Raw genomic sequence first — 20,597 nt, forward strand, 5'->3', positions numbered from 1 at the left:
GTCCTCGAAGCCCGAAGCACCACTGGTGGGAAGCGCACAAGATGGCCGCTCCTCGGCCCCATAAACGTGAGGCCCTTTTTGAAGGCAGTCCTACCTTGGGTCCCTCTGCCGTCCAGGGAAGCACACCGCAAACTGCCACTAACACCTCCTCATGATCGCAAAAGTCCACATGAGCGCCGCAAAGTTCCCCTCATGAGCGCACAAGAGCCAGGAATGGGAAGTGAGTGACAAGCACAAAAGTGACCAGCCGAGACGATTATATATATATATGACGTCACCCCGACCAATCATGCACTTCAGGGGGGCAAAGGTTTGCACTTTTTAAGGCCCGTAATGCCCCCAACGGATTGCTCTGTGGGCTATGCTGCAAAAAATGTATTTGATTGATTGAGCTCACGAAAAAGGGGAATAAGGATGCCTAATATAAACATGATTTAAAAATACCGTCATATTTACATGGGGAGGGGGGATTCGATAATAAACGGCCATGGAACAAGACCGAGTAAGCATTATCAATAATATGGCGGAGCAAAAGTCTTTTGGTATAAAGTGGATTGTTTGGATCCAAATGTAAAGAGGCAAAAAAACTATGAACTGGATGGTTGGGGATGGAGTTTGGGAAATGAAGGGTGTTACATAAACAGTCTCGGTGCTCTCACAGCGAAGGCATTTATGAACCTTCTGCCCTTTCACGGAGATTAATTCCAGGCTTCGGTGAGAATTCCTGCAATTGACATCAGAACAAGGGTGTGGGGATTGGGGGCACGATGGGATCAAAACACACGTCAATAATGCTGTCACTCTAGTGGAAGTGCAAACACCTGCAAAGGTTATCCCAAATACAATTCACATATCAAGATTTGAGGCCTTTGCAGTAACAGCATTTTGTGGGGAATTTTCAGAGCTTCAAAATAGACTGGGGCCAAAGCAAACAATCCTCTGGAATATTGCTGGTAAATCGTGTAATACAAGGCCTTGGTAAATGTCTAGTTTACAAACCCGATGGAGATATGCAAGTTGGGTGAAATCCTTATTTCCCCCCAACATGGAAGTCACTAATATCCAAAGTATAAAGGATGACCTCATCTTCCAAAGTACAAGGACTCCAACCAAACTTCTGTAATGTTCAGGCACAGTTAGTATGCAGGAATGAAATGTACAATCGCAGAACCAAGAAAACACAAAAACTGGGATAACAAAGAATTTTTTTTTTATTCCAATCTCCATGAGCACAGCCAATCACCCCCCCCCTCCCCACACTGCAATACCGCCCCCCCCCCTTCCCACCTCCCCACCCCAAAGTTTTGATTCAACACCTGTCTTTCCGAAACCAGGCTGCCAATCGAGAAGGACATCACGTTCTATGGAAAAAAAGGCAAGGGGCGGAAGCTGAATCCCCAGCCAATGCTCATAGCAACACGTGGCCAAGGTCCAAAACCCAGCCCAGACATCATACATTCCTTCACAATAAAACACAAACATTACGACATCTTCAATAACAAGCACACATTCTACAAAATAAAATAAAATAAATGACTAGTAACTATAGAGATGGATTTCAAACAAAACTGCGTCCGTTTCAAACCATCAAGGATTTTAGCGGCATGAAACCATGGGCAAAAAATATACATACACAACAAACTGTTTATAAATTCTATTTTTTTTCTACCAAATAATAACAGCAAAGTCAACATGTTTTCTTTACAAATGACGATGCACAACTTTTTGGTGTCCACAAGTCGCCCTCGAAGGCAAGCAAGACAAACGTGGCTTTCACGTGCTCCCTGGCCGTCACTTTTAAAGCTTGACGGCAAACGAGGATCCACAAGAGCACGCCTGGCTTGCCAGCGGGTTGTCCACTCGGAAAGCCGAGCGGATCATCTCCTGCCGATAGTCCACGGTGCATCCACGGACAAATTGGAGCGATGAAGAGTCGATGACGACACTCGCACCAGCACGTTCAAACACCCTGTGCAGAAGGCATAAACACCAATAAGATATTTAGAAAAATAAATAAATAAATAGTATGCATCTTGGGTTCTGGGAGGAGGAGAGATGAGTTCCAGGGGGGTGGGGGCGGTTGGATTTGTTTCTTCTCTAAATTAGGACATGTACGCATAATTATACCCAAGATGAGTGATATACCCACGTGATGAATTATACCCACACAAGTGACCATTCTGTACGTGGTTGGGCTGTCTGAGAAATTGAGAAGATCCTTCTCCAAGTATGGCATTGTCACGTCATATAAACACACAGAATTATACGCAGCCCATTCGTTCATGTTAAGGACAAGATCCAGAAGGATAGGACATGCGACTTGGTGTATGGCATCAATGGAGAGCCATCATGCACTGGGACAAACATAGGAGAAACTCGGCAAACTCTTAAGTCCCGTATGAACCAACATCGTCGTCCAGTTTGTGAAGAGGCTTTGTACATACGCACCTGAACTCAACCTGCATGGTCACAGCTTTGATAAGTCAAGTGGTCATCTTCGACAAAAAAAGTGCTTTTCTCGAGTTGTAAAGGAATATCTATTTGGGAAATAATTGAATCACCATCTCTCAACAAAAGGGGCAGTTTGCGATTTAATCGGTCACGTATGTGGGACAAGGCTATAACGTGTCTCCCACACCGTATGAGACCGTCTACAGACCAATTCACCCTACCAACGGTGGAGGTCGCGTGACGATTTTCTAGCTTCTTCTTCACTTCAACATCTGCCGTGACCAAGACGAGTGGATTCTCACAGAAACGTCGGCTCTACCGACTTACAAGTCCTTTTACCGATTAAATTCCACAAGATGAATAATGACAACCCGATTTATACCCAAGAGGGTTTAGACTATCATTTCTGCTCTACATAAAGCAGGATGCAATGAAAGTTTAAAAACATGTACATCATCGCCGAACGTGTGCACATTGCGCCCTCTGCAGTTGCCACTTCTCGCCATTTTATTAACCTGTTGCGTAGCCGAGTCTGTCGACCAGTCACTCGGCACACATAATATACTTCAGAATGATTGCTGCGAGTTCATAGTTTGTACAGATCTGCAGCCATTTCCATTAAAGGGCCGATTAAATTTTGTCCACGATGTGTAAATGTCACTCGAAGTGTAAATTGAAACAATCTACCACACAAGCAGAGCAAAAAACAAACACAAAAAACATGCTCACGCATCTGCACCTCTTATTTATGTTCCCAGAACGATGACAACAAAGCCAAAATAAACATGACCAAAGTGAACATTGGAAAATGTGTTTTTGTTTCTTCATAATTCAAATTTTTTTTTTTTTATTAACAAAATTGTGCACAAATTCACTCTCAAACGTTTCATCAAAATTTGAATTTACACTTATGGATGGTCATAAAGGGAGGAGTAATAATTTATTTCTCTGTGTTGCCCAGTTTTCAACGATGCGGACGTGACGTATCCTGGTTGTAACTTTTGAATGGTGTGATAATCATCATACTAAAATACGCAATTTGGCATCTGTCTGTCTGTCTGATGATTCTGGACCGCGATACATTCCGTTGTTACTTATCCAATCTCAACCAATCTTGACAGGATGACTAAGGGTTACACAATGAAGGTTGTAGCGCATTCATTTGCCTTCCTCCCCATGGGGGTTTTCTACCCCGAGCGGGTTTTCCCCATCATTGCCGTCAATGGAGTTGTGTGTTGAGGTCTACATCCATGTTAAGTTAGCTTTATCGTGGTGTTTTTCCAAGGCCGCTTCTAATAACAAAACTAATGATAATAGCATAATATTAATGCTATTACAAAACAATATTAATACCAATAATAGCCCACCTCCCCAAGGGGTTTTTCCTCCTTGAACAAATGTCGGGTCAACATTCATAAGTAGCTTATGGCGTTTTCGTGGGAGCAACGGCCCAACAGCTTCTACCATAAGTAAAAATATTATAAACCACAAACACGTTACAACACTAAATAAAGAAATTTGGAGGAATCCTGACATCCATGAGGTAAGTTTTACTTACAGAACTGAGCAAAGATCGATTGTACTCTATATACCCCACAAGAGTTGGGTTAATAACATGACCCTTCCTGCCGCTAACGTGGCGTTTTTCGTATCAAACTTTGGAAACTCGCTCCTGCTGTTTAACACGAAACTGAAAGGGAGGAAGCCCGGGTTGTGCCCATTTGCCAAGCAGCTAGCTAGTGCTTGCCAAGCCAGCCGTTCCTTAACGGTTTTGAATGGAGTGCTTGCTCGACTGCTTAAACCACTTGGTGATCTCTCCACAAGAAACTTGGTAAATGAACACACACCCAATGTTCTTGAGACCCGTCCATAGATCGACGGTAATCTATATACCCCAAAGAGGAATGACCCTTCCTGCCGCTCCCGTAGTGAACGGGTGTACTAGTCACTTAAATGCTTCATATTGAAGAAATGTGTTTTTGGTGATAAATATAATTTAATACACTGTGCTCTATCCCAGAAACCCTTTTGAGCTGTATTTATGTTAAAATTCACGCAGTTTATTACCGACACATGAATAATGCTATGGGGGTAAGATTTCCAATATAATCTGCACAACCTGTCTTCAACTTTCCCTGAAGCATCTTCATGAATTATGTAATCAATTTAACAATCTACCACATTTTCTTCACACAAGTGTTCAAGTGTTGCATCATCTTGAATGAGTCAATCAACCAAAATAACGCCTACATTGTATTCGACACATTTACCACATTTGAGAGCAAGACGGCACTGAAGATGGTTTGGTGACTTGTTACATAAAGTATTTGGTCATTCGAGGTAAGTTAAATGTTCCAAATGGTTTTCTATGAATACATGCAGATCGGGTATGTTCACTTATAAAATACAAAATAGCTTAATTATAAAGGAATGACGATGAAGCTTACATGTAGGCCTACTTAAACTGGTGTCTACAGCTTCATTAAGCCTCCCCCTATAGAATATAGCTGTTGTAGAGTTTGCTTGTACAATTAGTTCCCCCAATTTTTAATGGTACTCCAGAGTTTCTTGGACCCCTAGGACAGGAGTAGGAATCTGCGTCTTAAGTAGGAATTTAGTACATCGACTCTTCGAGTAGGAATTTAGGTTTTTCTCCCTTTTTTCTGTCAATTTCCAAGCTGTATCTCAGATCCAGCTCGGACTTCAGGAATGAAATTTTGCATCAACAATGGGAAAGGTATGCGGGTTGACACAATTTTTTAGACCTTGACCTAATTTTAAAGGTCATGACCTAATTTTTAAAAATATTTTTCAACATAACTCAAATAAGGTTTGTCCGATCGGAACCAAATTTCCCTCTCGAGATAGCCTAGAACAAGACACATTTATGTTCAATTTACATCATACCCCTCCAAGTTAAAGGTCAATATCTTACCAACATAGGAGTACGAAACCACCATTTAGGTTTTTCACCCTTCTTTCTGCCAATGTACGAGGACTTTCGTAATTACATTTTGTATCAATAATGGAAATAAAAAATATGCGTGGCTGACCGGTTTTTTTTTACCGTGACCTAATTTTAAGGTCATGACCCAATTAGACATTTTTCACCAATTTGTTTACCAAGGTTTATCCAATCAGAATGAAATTGTCCTCTAGATAGCCTTGAGCAAGGCGCATTTATGCTTATTGTACATCATACCCATCCGAGTTAAAGGTCAAGGTCAAATGGCAGTCTGAAAAAAAAAAAAAAAAAATTTTTTTTTTTTTTTCCATCGCTCAATTTTGACAATGCAGAATCTCAAAGACTTCTTGGCCTTCAAAGATGTTCTTGCAACATAATAGTGGACCTGTTATGTTATGAAGAAAGATGATGGGAATAGAGCCTGTGATTGATGCTGTGAAGAGGAACAAGTTGAGATGGTTTGGTCATGTGTTGAGGAAGGATGAAAGTGACTGGTTGAGAAGAGTGATGGAAATGAATGTAGAAGGAAGTAGAGGACGGGGAAGACCGAGAAAGACTTGGCCAAAGAGGGTGGAAGAAGAAATGCGGGCAAGGGGGTTAACAAGGAGAGATGCAGAAAATAGGGCAAAATGGAGAAGATTGTCATGGGGACCGCAAGGCTAACCCCCGCTCTAGCAGGGAAAATGGCCTTTAAATGCATGTTGTTGTTGTTGTTGTTGTTATGAAGGTGTGCACCTGATATTTGATTTGTGTGCTTGACCTACTTTTTCACATTGTGACCTAATTAAGTAAAAAAATCTTTGTGATCCAACTTGAATAATTTTCCACCATTTATCATGATGTTGAGTTTATGGATAGATTGCAGATGGGACACATTTTCTTAATCTACACTCGGTCCCTAAATAGTGAAGGTCAAGGTGAAATGGTGGTCCAAAAAAAATATGGCCATCATGGGATTGCTGGCTCTTGGGGAGGATTGCTTTGTATCCTTGGCGATTGCAAGGATCACCCTTGGCGATTGCTTTGTAATGGTTCACAAAACATCTTTGAGAACTAGGCAATTACCAAATTGCTCTTTTATAAATGTTCTGTTTTGTGTCTTTTAAATTGTAGCATTACAGGGTGAAGGCTTAAATGATTTTTGATACATCTTTGCCACAGAAGATTAAATCTTTTTTTATTCCTAGCTACATGGCTGTGTAACCTCTGACCTGTGGTAAAGATTATGAAGTTGGGCCTGGTGGTCAAAGATGTTGCTTTTGTGTTATATCTTACTATTCACCAAACGTCCGTCTGTCCGTTCGAAGGTACCGCAAAAACAGCTGAACCGATCGCAATGATATTTTGGGTGGGTATTCCTGGGACCCCTTGGAGTAAAATAGGCTATATTGTTTTTCCAATTTTCCAATTTTCCAGTTTTTCCAAACACGATGGAATAATATTTACCGATATGAACAGTGATGTGGCTTTTATTGAAATTCTACAAATACTGTTTAGATTTTGATGAGAATTATGAACCTGCCGCGAATGCGGAAGTGGACAGATTACACAATGCGTGGGATTGATAATATCCCAATACAACCGTCATTCAATCGTAATGTTAAATCGTTACAGGTTAATCGTTTTGTTAACGTATCAATTGATGATTGGAATTGAGTGAATACAATTACGATTTTGAATTCGTAATTGTATTCACCTAACTGTACGGAACTTCACATCAGGATTTAAATATTTGTTTATGTCACGAATGTTGTTAAAAGTTTATTTTTTTATATTAATGTTATTTAATTTGTGATTGGAGTTATACTGTTTGGAATGAAAAAAGAGATATCGAGTTAAAGTGAATGACGAAATGCCGTGACGGTTTCTACTTTCTAAACGTGAATTCGCGGATCGCCATATGCAGATTCGCCATTGACTGGGTATGGAACACACGTATCTGTTTGTTTGCGAACGGGTACGTTTTTCATGGAAGTCCTTCACGAACTTGCTGTCCATATCTGATCTGTGACTGACTGAAGGTGCTACAGGAATGTGGAATTTATTGGTTTCATGCTTTAGCATTCACCGTTTCTGTATTGTCTGTTTGCTTCTGGCCTCCCACCCGTGCGTAGCACGTGTACCTCACTAGTTAGCCTTAATTTCCATTTTGTAGTGCAAGGGAGCAACCTCAGAGGATGTTTAACTTGCAGAAATAACTGTATGGTCTTCAAATAATCAACTAGAAAGGCACTCAGTAGAATGCACACCTCTGCCAGGATGAAAAGTTTACGTTTTGTATCCCACTAATGGGCCGGTTCTGGAGCCAAACCTGAACCAAAATCGAATCGGCGTGATCTTGTCGCTTATCTAACTCATCCAACTAGTTTTGTCTCAATTCGTCCACAACTTCTTGAAGCATCAGGTATATATCGTGTTTGGCCCCATCTCCCAATGGTTAAAAATCACTTAAAATCCCCGTATCCGGATCCGGATCCACATTTCCATCCAAATCTAATCATTTTGTCCTTGTCTCACACCCAGCCTCTCCACAAGATTTTGTCCAAATCCCTCCGCAAAGTTTTGTCCAAACCCCTCCACAAAGTTTTGTCCAAATCCCTCCACAAAGTTTTGTCCAAATCCCTCCACAAAGTTTTGTCCAAATCCCTCCACAAAGTTTTGTCCAAATCCCTCCACAAAGTTTTGTCCAAATCCCTCCACAAAGTTTTGTCCAAATCCCTCCACAAAGTTTTGTCCAAATCCCTCCACAAAGTTTTGTCCAAATCCCTCCACAAAGTTTTGTCCAAATCCCTCCACAAAGTTTTGTTCAAATCCCTCCACAATGTTTTGGCCAAATCCCTCCACAAAGTTTTGGCCAAATCCCTCCACAAAGTTTTGGCCAAATCCCTCCACAAAGTTTTGGCCAAATCCCTCCACAAAGTTTTGGCCAAATCCTCCACAAAGTTTTGTTCAAATCCCTCCACAAAGTTTTGTCCAAATCCCACCACAAAGTTTTAAGATATCCTGTTTACAGACAATCAGACACACAGACAAGGGTGAAAATGTATAACCTCCATCCACCTTCGGTGGCGGAGGTAATACAGACGTGACAGAATGCAAGTGTAACACAATAATTGTTGAATTATTGTTTTGTGGCTCTTTTATAAAACAAGCTTTTTGTGATGTATTTAAAAGACTTGTATCAATGTACAACTTTCATTTTGTTATACAGTGCAAGAATTTGCAGACTTTTGAAAAGGGATTTTGTTCGTCAGCTTTTCATTTTTGTCCCATGTCACATTCAAATACAGTAAATTTTGAGGATGTTAGGGTGAAGATGATATGCAAATATTAAATTTTTCCACACGCACATACTAGAGACTAAGACTACCAAGTTAAAACAACCAGAGCAAAGTCGATGGCGTTCCCTCGCAAATCCCCATGCTTTCCACCTAAATCAAAGTTGAAAGATGGTAAAAGGTTCCACCAGGATTGACCCAATATCAAATTCAAAGTTAAAAAAATTTTTCTCCCATTTTCACCCCATGACCTTAAATCCTCACCCCCATGGGGCATGAACTGAGGGTCAAATCCAAAAAATCGTTACACATTTCATGCAACCTCCAATGTTGATTGCATATACAAAGTTCCATTTAAAAAGTTTTAAAATATGCCGGGAATTGCATTTTTTGGTATTTGACATTTTGACCCCGCCACAAGGGGTAGAGGCAAAATGATACTGCTCTCACACCTACTTCCCATGTGGTGATCATAACCACCAAGTCTGGTGAATTTCTGCACAACCGTTTAGGAATAGATAGCGTGACAGACAGACAGACATAGCCGGTTACAATATCCTGCATCCCACCTCCAAATTTTAAAAATTGGGGATAAATAGTTTAACTTGGAGTGTAAATAAAAAGTAGTCCCTGAAGGTGTGTAAACACCATCTCCACAACTATGGAATTACCTTGGTTGTATCTAATAGCAATTGTACAACATTTAGACCATAAACCTAGCCTATAAATCAAAGTTTAATTTTGTAACTGGAATTCAGTGAAATTACGAGATTAAGGACTCCCTCCCCAGGTGAATCGCACGTCACCTGCCCCCCCCGCCCCCCCTACCCCCACCCCCCCCCCCGCCCCCCCCAACCCCCCCACCCCCCCCCCCCCCGCCCCCCATGTCTTGTGAACGTCGGTGGTTACGCATGCAATTTGCACTCGCACCGATCGTAGGTGCAGGGTAGCTAGGTAGAGAGTATATCTCAATAATCAGAAGCAAATTTACTATACCTGTCATCGGCAGACAAGTTCTTGTCGAGACCAAATTTGTACTGGAAGCCTGAACAGCCACCGCCCTCGACCTCCAACCGGAGGAACTCTCCTTCCTCTCCTATTGCCAGCAATCTCTGCACAAACACCCAACAACATCGCAACGCACCTCAGGGTGCAACAACAAAAACATCGCAATGGTTAAAAGCAGTGATAAATTGGAAATCAGATGAATGACTCAGAATAATTAAGTATGCACTTGGAGAAGTAAAAGATGACCTTTTTGTATACAAAGTCGAGGCTCGTGGAAGAGCTAGAACACAGAATATCGAGAAATGATGTTTTTCTCCTTTCAAAACAATGGCAAACCATCATTGAGGTCCGTTTCAAGCTTGATTGCTCCCTACGCTCATGCTCTACCAGAAATATAAACACCCGATACAATCTTATTACCCGATATAAACACCCGATACAATCTTATTCAGCCAAAATGCTTACTTGAGGATCATTTCCTGACTAATATTCCAAATTGAAGGAACCATCAACTAGTATAGCTGTCCTGCATGCAAGGCTCAGGACTAAAGTTTCGACCACCAATTGGTCTTTGCAGGCATTGTTTGCAAAGTGTTCTCCCAGGGAGAGATGGGGAGGGTGGATCATGTGACTACAATATGGAGATCGTGAGACTCTCATTTTCACCAGTCTCGAATGACTCAATAACTCGCAGTCCTGGATAAAGATCACTCAGTGGTTGAAACATCATACAGGGAGTCGGCGATATACATGGTGCCAAATAACGTCGTTTCGCTATAACGTCGCCAACAAATTAGGGAACATAGTTCACGATAAGTCGAGCCAAAACCGGCTTTACGTCGTTTTGAATACACACATCATTATCCGATTATAGAGCAAGCACCATGCACACTCCACCAAGTCACATCCCACCCTCATGCAACATCGACAGTTAGGATTAGCGGTAACTTGGGGTCAGTTACACGTGTTTTTCCCTCGCAATCGGATAGATATTAAGTGCTTTCCATGGACTATTTTGCACCCAACTTACAAAAAAAACATTGGATGAGGAAAGATGTGGTTCAACTGCTCCAGTCACATGGGGATGACCTGACGAACGAGGTCTTAATCCAACTTGAACAACAATGGGTACTTGAGCGTGAGCAATAGGATGAACTTTCAGGTACACCTTTGGCGAGTACACCTGTAACTTGTAATTTAATTGTCCATTATCAATTGGTTTAATATGTCCCAAATAGCTAGTTAAGTGAGGTTAAAGATACGTTAGGGTGACAAAAATGTGCCCCGAGAACGCATCCACCCCCCATTATAACACTACGTCTATGGGAATATCTCATGTGGTAAACATCGTTTTGCTTAGCAGCGCAGATTCACAGAATGCATCCAAGACATTAAGTAGAAACCTCCCCTGATCCTTTCCTGGTGGGCAGCTACACAAGCTTGTGGTGACTTCAATAAATAAATAAATAAATAAGATATTCCCCACTACAACCACGCTAAAAAAAAAAATCCATGACAAATCACCCCAAACACACTGGATATAAATGATAAAGCATCTCCTTAGATTCACACCAAACCTGGTGCTTCATGGTTCTTTCAATACAACAACAAAACGACATGCATTTTAAGGCCATTTTCCCTGCTAGAGCATTAGGATCTTCCTACGATCTTCTCCGATCGAAACGATCTTCTCCATTTTGCCCTATTTTCTGCATCTCTCCTTGTTAACCCCCTTGCCCGCATTTCTTCTTCCACCTCCTTCAGCCAAGTCTTTCTCGGTCCTCCCCGTCCTCTACTTCCTTCTACATTCATTTCCATCACTCTTCTCAACCAGTCACTTTCATCCTTCCTCAACACTTGACCAAACCACCTCAAACTGTTCCTCTTCACAGCATCCATCACAGGCTCTATTCCCATCATTTTTCGCAATTCATCATTTGTCTTCCTCTCTCTCAACGATACTCCGCACATCCATCGAACCATTCGCATTTCCACCCTTTCCAACCTTCGTTGCTGCTCTACATTCATTACCCATGTCTCGCTCCCATAAATCATAACACTTCTCACACATGCAGCATACACCTTTCCCTTCAGCTTCAACGACACTCCCCTCCTCATCAGCACGCCACTCAGTTCCCGAAACTTCTTCCTTTCTTTCAATGGTAAAAATAAAATTTAAATTGCATTTTCAGCCTCAATACGTCAAAAGCTAAGGTTTGGAACCCCATGCCTCGATCATGTTCAATAGCAGAAATGCATCAAACATTATTTTATTGGATGTTAATCACCCATCATTTTCTAAAAGAGAATCAAAGACCTGCACACAGCTGTCACTGAGGTGGATGTCTGCTGAGGACGTCGTCTCTTTGCCCTCTGTGCTGGCATGCTCACTCAGAGCACGGCACCCTCCAACTAGACGCTGTGCAGCAAATTGGGAAGTAAGATCCCTGTGAAACAGGTGAAGTGACGAGACAGGTATGGAGTAAAAACAGGTGGGGTACACCTGCCTCCCATATGTTCAAAACAGGTCATACAACTGCAGAAAAGGCACTCATTCCAAGGTCTCCCTGCATACAAAGAGGTCTTACATAATAAATGTATATGAATCAAACTAAAATACACAATTTGGTGTCTGAATGTCTGATTTTTTTTAACGCGATACATACCAAGGGGGCCATAATGTGAGGCCATCTGTCGGAAAGTTGAAGCTCAACCGAAGGTGGACCTTGCAACATGACAATGACCCTAAACATACCAATAAATCCACCAAGGAATGGCTGAAAAGAAAGAAATGGAGGGTTCTGGAATGGCTAAGTCAAAGCCCGGATCTAAATCCCATCGAGATGTTGTGGGGGGATTTGAAATGAGCTGGGCATGCAAGAAACCCCTCAAACATCGCACAGCTGAAAGAATTCTGCATGGAGGAGTAGGCAAAATTTTCTCCCAGTCGATGTCAGAGACTGGTAGACAGTTATAAGAAACGCCTACTTGAGGTTGTTTCTGCTAAAGGGGGCAATACCACCTATTAGAGCCAAGGGTGTACTTAGTTTTTCCACATGTGAAATTTGCATTTATGTTTATTTAAATTATACAATGGACAATAAAATGTAAATGTTTCATGATATTTGTTATATTATATCACCTTTATTTATCAATATTGTTGAAATGAAGATCAAATAGCTGTATGTTGAAATATGTTGAAAAAGTCAAAACTTTACATGGGGTGTACTTACTTTTTCATGTGAATATATTGTTATAGATCGCGGTTAGGATGTTATAGACCGAGCGGTGGTTTAAAACCGCGACCTAACAAAACTCACCCGATTCCACCCGAACGTTGGTTGTATCGCACCCTAGCTGCTCAATGAGGGAAAAGACAAAAGCGACGCAATGCAAGAGGAAAACGGAGACAAAAAAAAGGTTTGAAATATTACGACTGAATTTATTTCTACTATTTACACACAAGCAACAAAAAGCAATTCAGTTTATTTACAAGTACAAGACGCAGGTGACACAGTGCAAATTTAGCTTATCTACAGACTTAACTTATTACCCAGGACAGAACAAACAAAGACGACTCACACGGGGAATGCCAGGGATGGCAGAAGGTGGATGGCTGGCGGGAGAGGAAAGGTCCAAGGGGGGGTCTTGCAGCACAACCGGCGCGTTCAGCAGCCGCCGTTCCGTTTCGGCCCTGCTCCGAACCGCCGTTCAGGCCCCCTTTGGCGGTGGGGTGGCGCGGCTGCGGCGGCCTCCGTCCGCTGCGTTCCCAGGACTTGTCTCACTGGTCTGGTCCCTCAACCCTCAACCCTCAACTCTTTCTTGCTTCTCTCACTCCTCACCACCGACTCCTCTCTCTGGCAACCGACTGTGACCAACTCCTTGCAACCAACTCCTCCTCTCTTCACAACCCTTCTTTTTCCAACCCAGAGTGCATCTCTCTTTCTTCTTCTCCTCCTCCACTTCCGGTTGCGCCCTTTTATAGCGCCCCCCAGCGATCACGCCCCCGGCGCTTTGGACACGCCCATCGGGGCGCTCACCTCGGCCCTGGCTGGTCGCACGACCCTCGGGCTCCGCCCCGGACGACGACGGGCGGGCGCGCCCCTCCCCTCCTCTGACGAGGTGGAGACACGCCTTTCTTCCCTGACTCGAGCCTCGTGGTCAATGGCGGTTATTGGAGGGGAGGTGATTGGGAATCGAGGCTCAGCAATGACGAGAGGGGATGTAATATGGCAATCGAGGGTCGGCAATCACGAAAGGGGGGATGTGAAGGAAATGGGGATTTTTGGGGATGGGAATGGAAGGGGATCTATTCTCTCTCACTGGTGCAATGGAGTATTTCAATTAATGGGAGACACAGCCTTATCTTAAAACACAGAATAAGATATAACTATCGAACATGAATATCCTATGATTGGCTGACGTGTATGCTTGTGGACTATGGGACGCCCTTTTGATCTTACACAGCTCCGGAGGCAGGAGGCACAGCACAACAACAATAATAATAATTATGATTATAATCATACAGCACACAATAAAAAAATATATATACAGTCCTCATATCCACAACACTGCACTCTCCTCCTCTTAGGCACGTCCCGGGCCTACAACTTTTAGCTTTAGCGTGACACGTAGGTGTAGTTCCCTCTATTTTTAACCTGACCCTGAGTGCGACAGTTTAAACATAAATAAATGTGTCCCGCTGCTCCATTGCACCCTGCCTAACAGACTTTCGCCCACAGTTAACCGAATTGCGGAATGGTCTTCAAACTATACACTGACGGTGGGGAGCATTATTTACAATGACTCTGCTTTTATTTACAAAACTAACCCAGGACCTGTAATTGTTCTTTCTGGGGGGAGGACAGTCTGCTCTGCATCAATGCACCATTAAAGCACCCAAAAACGCACCAATACACACCCAAGCACCAATCGGTGCAGTCCCCATTGTTCAATGAATAAAATAAAACCAACAAACCCAACCCTGCAGGTGTCTCTTGCTCTTCGGCTCCCTCTGCTGGTTATCATTATTTCTTCCAGTTGTTGTCATTTTCTTTGCTTTGCTTACTGGCGGCCTATTTTCAATAAAACTTGCACCCAATGTGTCCTTTTTATTTATTTATGGCCCACCAGGCCGACTATGTGTATGGTTCACCTGTGGGGCATTGGTGCCCTGTGGCCAAGGTCCGCCAGCAAGATTTCGGGCCCTCATGGCCGGTTCCAGCAGAGGGGCCATGCCCCAACCCATGGGGTCCATAAGTGGTGCTCGGCCACTGACATGTGGTCCATAATGTGGTGCATCGATGCAGACAGCTGGTTCTGGGAATTTCGGGCGCACAATGGCCGACCCACGCACGCTCCCCTCGGCGCCCAACGGCGCTCAGGTCCTCATGTGGGAGACAAAAAAAGGGGGGACAAGACAGATGAGCGAGGGGTAAGGTCTCAAGGGTACACATCAAAAAGGCAATGCAAGGCGAAATGCGTACGGAGGGCGAAGTGAGAAAGCTCGTCCCTACCGTACGTCACCCCCCTGTTACCTAGCCCACCCTTGCCCTTACCCCATATGTACAAAACCTACACATTACCAATTCATCACTACTGTCACGTCTTCCCCATATTTCCCCTATATCAAATTCGTCTCCACAATCCCTCTACTTCAAAATTTGCCATCATCAATTCATCATCAATCCTCATAAGGAGGCAGAGATGGAACATCAAAGCACAATGTCACACCCACGTCGTGATGCGTCTCACAAATCCTCACAGCAATCTCATTTCCTGCACCAAACAAAGAAAACACAGGTGTGGAGTCATCATCATCACCACAGGTAAGTGGCTGCGTATGGTGCGACAGGTTCATCAATCCTAACTATTTCCTAAATGACTTTAACAACTTTACACTACCCGGGGTCTTTCTCCGGCCAAACCATTGGCCCTCTTACACTATGGGTTCTAAAAACCAATTCCCATTGGCCAAACTGTGGTGCTCTTCAATTTGGGGTCTCACTCCCCCGATTCATCTCCCGGTGCCCTCGTACAATTTCTGGGCTGCGACGTGTACCTCTCCCAGTGGGTCTACCCACCTGCACACCTCCACCACTGCAGTTGCCTCCGAGCTTACCTGCTCCTTACCCTAACCTAACTACCTGGGGAAGGCCCTCTGGCGCTCTCCCCACTCGGTGCCCTCTCTGGCACTGGGCTACCCGGGTCCGTCCTCCGGATCCTCGGGCCCCATCCACAACTCAACCGGCTCCCAGAGCCCACCTGCGGCCTCACCTGGCCGACATCCTCACAGTGGTGGAGTGCCCAACCAACTACACACACTAACAGGCTACACGCCCAGCCATTTCCACAACACTAATGCACCCATTCACAACACCATTCTGCAACCGCACCACAAATGCCAATATCCAACCACAATTTACCTGCACCCTCTACCTAACACTTGCACAACCCGCCCCGGGTACTCGTGAAAGGGGTCCACTCTTCCCCCATCCACACCTTCGCACCATGCACACCACTCCGTACCACTCACTCCAACTCTCTCCACACACCTGTACCTGCACACCTGTGCTCTCACACCTGGTGCCACCTGCACCCTTCTCTCCCCAAGCGCATTCGCGCTGATCCACACACTCACTACTCATACACTGCTCCACACACCTGTCCAGTTGCACACCTGTGCAATCACACCTGTTCAATTCTCACAAACACGGCATCATCTCAGCTAACTACTCCCTTCTGAAACTTGCGCTTCCCTGTCGTCCCTTTAAACTATTGCGCTCCCACGTCATTATCATCCACACTAATCTACCTGCGTCCCCACTACAGGTATCAGTCACTACCTAACCTTATCGTCACCTAATGTCATCTTCGCTAGATCCCTATCAATATAACCTACCCCACCCGGGCTAGTTTTCACTGCCATACACCCCATAATCTATTGCTCCTTTGCCCCCACATGGGAAGGATGGTGGATTTGCCATCCCACCACATCGGGGGTCTCTCACTACCAATTTCGCTCGTCCAAATTCAACCAATTCAAAAATTTTCCATTTACTGCCAATTCTATTCACTTTTCTAAATTTCGGATCAAATCACTATCACTATCACAGTCCGTCTACCTATTACATCCTCTCGGTGCGCCAATTCACATCTACAGCCCGGCTTCGTACAGCCGAGCAATGAACGCGGGTCGTTTTGTGCCAGCGGCTGGATACGTCCCGCATTCGGGGCAGGGACGGGGGCTTACCCGGGCCGAGATCCCACGCACCACTTCGGCGTGGAGCCATCCAATGTCCCGATCTCGACCTGCCGGCACGTCTCAATAGAAAGTGGTCGCCATGACGACCCTTCCTATCGAGCTGCCCGCTCCGCCCAGTGGAGCCCGGACGCGGCCGTTCCACGCGAGGCTCAGCGTGGATCGCGCACGGCGGTTCTTTCGAAACCGCCGTGGTTCGGATCCCCGCCGGTTCTCGCGGCACGCGAAGCCCGGCACGCACCGAGGGCCCGAGTCGGCTATAAGTCGTTCTAACCTTTAACCCGGTTACCGTCGACGCTTCACCTGCAGGCTTACATGCATACGCTACCTCTTTCTTGCTCATACATGCAGCCGTTCCCATTCTCCTCGTACCTTTTCTTTCACACCCAGGTACACCCATTCCACTCACAGCCTTGGTCACACACCTGACCACCGAACACTTTGGCACACATTCGTTGCTCGCACACCTCACCAATACACCGCTTCGCGCCCCCTCCTCGGTCACTTCCTCTGTGACAATCACAGGTGTGCTCTCATTCGCACACCCATCCACGTGCCTCACCACCAACTCAAAGGTGCCTTCCCACACACGCTCTACCATTCCAGGTGTGCACCCTTCCATTCCAGGTGTACATCCTCGCTCACCTGTCACAACCAACTCACGCTCCGTTTCACTCTCACTACTCTCACCTCCACTCTCGGTCGCGCACTCGCCCTTACTCTCGACAGCACACTCTTTCCTCATGCACCCGTCCGTTACACACCTTTCTCGCGCATCCTCCCGCGCACACTTTTTCGTTACCTCCTCCGTAACACTCACTACACCGCGCTTCCCTGTGCTCCCTCGCACACGCGCTACGACCGACTCACTCCTGACGGCACACTCACTCCTCGGCGTGCACTTTTTCCTCACACACCCCATGGTCGGACATTCTCGCACACCTCTTTTTTCGCACACCAGACCTGTCGCACACTTCACCAACGGCCTTTCACGAACACCCGGATCCAAACCAATCCCCAAGCCGACTGAAGCTTTCCTCACATCATATACATTGCCACTCACCTCCGTACTTCGTCTTCGCACCTCCTTTGCCACCTGCAAACTCTTTATTTGGTTAGTGAGCATCACATCATGAGTTGAGCACCGACCTTGCACATATTCCATCACCTCCTCCTGGATTTCTCTCTTAGTTTCTGTTCGTCCCTTCTTAATTTCACTCACCTCTTCTCCCACTTCCTCTAATTTTTGCTTAACCTCTTTTATTTCTCGGTGCGTCTCCTCAAGTTCGTCCTCTAAGGCTACCGTGACCGTTTCTACGTGCGTCCTTACCTCCCGGTCCTTCGTCTCCATTACTTCTGTCACCTCGTCCACCCTCATTGTCAGTTCCTCCCTTACCATCTGACATTGCCTCTGCGTCGCTATTAATTCTATTTTAATTTCTTTTTGTGTCGCCTTTAACCCTTCTAGTACCGCAGTGTTCTTTTGAACCTGCTCCACTAACTTCGTTTGTCCCTCCGTCAGCTGCTCCACCTCCTCCGTCAGATCTTCTATTCCCCCCTGTAACTTTGCCGTATTATTTCTCACCTCTTTCTCTATACGCTTTTCGCCTCGCTTTACCTCCTCGCGTAGCCCCGAAACCTCCTCACTCACCCCTCGTCGTATTTCCTCCATCTGGTTCCCCATCTGTTCGATTTCCCGGGCGGATTGTTCCCCTATTTCCCGCAATTTGTCCTCCATCCTATTTTCTAACCCCATTAACCCATTTTTCACCCCCTCTAACTGATTCTCCTGGGCAGCCATTCTATTTTCCACCCCCGGTAACCCATGTTTCATCCCCTCTAACTGATTCTCCTGGGCAGCCATTCTATTTTCCACCCCCGTTAACCCATGTTTCACCTCTTTTATTCCGTTGTCTAACCCCTCAAAATTATTGTCTAACTTCTCACCGGTACCCCTCGCTTCGTCCCTCATTACCCCCATTTGGTTTCCCATTACCCCCAATTGCTCACTCTGAGCATCCATCCGGTTCCCCATTACCCCCAATTGCTCACTCTGAGCATCCATCCGGCCCTCCAATCGCTCACTATTCTGGGCCATAAGGGCCTTCATTTGTATAAAAAAAAGGTTCAAATCCATTGGCATCTCCGGTTCCGACTACCGCGACCATGGGCGTGGCTAAATGTGGCGCCGCTGTAATCACGTGCGCTAGAGCGCCATTTTGTGCACCTGAAATTCCCGCAACCACTGCCATTTTCCTCCTCCCTTTCTTCCCCGAAGTCCTGGGTTACTTCTAACCCCTCTATCTCTCCCACCGGCATCCCGTCGCCTTGGACAGCCATGGCGCGATTTCAAAATTCGGGCTCTTCCTTTAAAACAAAACAAATTTCGTACTTTATAATTTTGAGCGCGTGAAGCGCGCTCCGGGTCGATCTCACTCCCCGACACCAATTGTTATTGTACTAACACAATTGGTGTCCAAAATTTGGGCTAAATAAATTTAGTCCCAGGTTCGAATCCCACCTCCTGACTACCAATTGTTATAGATCGCGGTTAGGATGTTATAGACCGAGCGGTGGTTTAAAACCGCGACCTAACAAAACTCACCCGATTCCACCCGAACGTTGGTTGTATCGCACCCTAGCTGCTCAATGAGGGAAAAGACAAAAGCGACGCAATGCAAGAGGAAAACGGAGACAAAAAAAAGGTTTGAAATATTACGACTGAATTTATTTCTACTATTTACACACAAGCAACAAAAAGCAATTCAGTTTATTTACAAGTACAAGACGCAGGTGACAGTGCAAATTTAGCTTATCTACAGACTTAACTTATTACCCAGGACAGAACAAACAAAGACGACTCACACGGGGAATGCCAGGGATGGCAGAAGGTGGATGGCTGGCGGGAGAGGAAAGGTCCAAGGGGGGGTCTTGCAGCACAACCGGCGCGTTCAGCAGCCGCCGTTCCGTTTCGGCCCTGCTCCGAACCGCCGTTCAGGCCCCCTTTGGCGGTGGGGTGGCGCGGCTGCGGCGGCCTCCGTCCGCTGCGTTCCCAGGACTTGTCTCACTGGTCTGGTCCCTCAACCCTCAACCCTCAACTCTTTCTTGCTTCTCTCACTCCTCACCACCGACTCCTCTCTCTGGCAACCGACTGTGACCAACTCCTTGCAACCAACTCCTCCTCTCTTCACAACCCTTCTTTTTCCAACCCAGAGTGCATCTCTCTTTCTTCTTCTCCTCCTCCACTTCCGGTTGCGCCCTTTTATAGCGCCCCCCAGCGATCACGCCCCCGGCGCTTTGGACACGCCCATCGGGGCGCTCACCTCGGCCCTGGCTGGTCGCACGACCCTCGGGCTCCGCCCCGGACGACGACGGGCGGGCGCGCCCCTCCCCTCCTCTGACGAGGTGGAGACACGCCTTTCTTCCCTGACTCGAGCCTCGTGGTCAATGGCGGTTATTGGAGGGGAGGTGATTGGGAATCGAGGCTCAGCAATGACGAGAGGGGATGTAATATGGCAATCGAGGGTCGGCAATCACGAAAGGGGGGATGTGAAGGAAATGGGGATTTTTGGGGATGGGAATGGAAGGGGATCTATTCTCTCTCACTGGTGCAATGGAGTATTTCAATTAATGG

General features: G+C 45.5%; 1 protein-coding gene across 1 annotated transcript in view; it reads right to left on the minus strand.

The window, feature by feature from the left end:
• Window positions 1–1,194: 1,194 nt before the first annotated feature.
• The window catches only part of ISCA2 (iron-sulfur cluster assembly 2), a 28,122-nt gene continuing 8,719 nt past the window's right edge, over window positions 1,195–20,597 (minus strand). Inside the window, exons 2-4 of the mRNA XM_068132550.2 lie at window positions 12,020–12,149; window positions 9,691–9,806; window positions 1,195–1,969 (exon numbers count right to left, since the gene is read on the minus strand). Of these exons, the coding sequence (XP_067988651.1) occupies window positions 1,798–1,969; window positions 9,691–9,806; window positions 12,020–12,149 (418 nt within the window). The 3' untranslated portion in view covers window positions 1,195–1,797. The remainder of the gene's footprint in view (window positions 1,970–9,690; window positions 9,807–12,019; window positions 12,150–20,597) is intronic.

The sequence above is a fragment of the Myxine glutinosa genome, chromosome 12 (genome assembly GCF_964187855.1).
Source record: "Myxine glutinosa chromosome 12, kmMyxGlut1.1, whole genome shotgun sequence".
NCBI classification, from domain to species: domain Eukaryota; kingdom Metazoa; phylum Chordata; class Myxini; order Myxiniformes; family Myxinidae; genus Myxine; species Myxine glutinosa.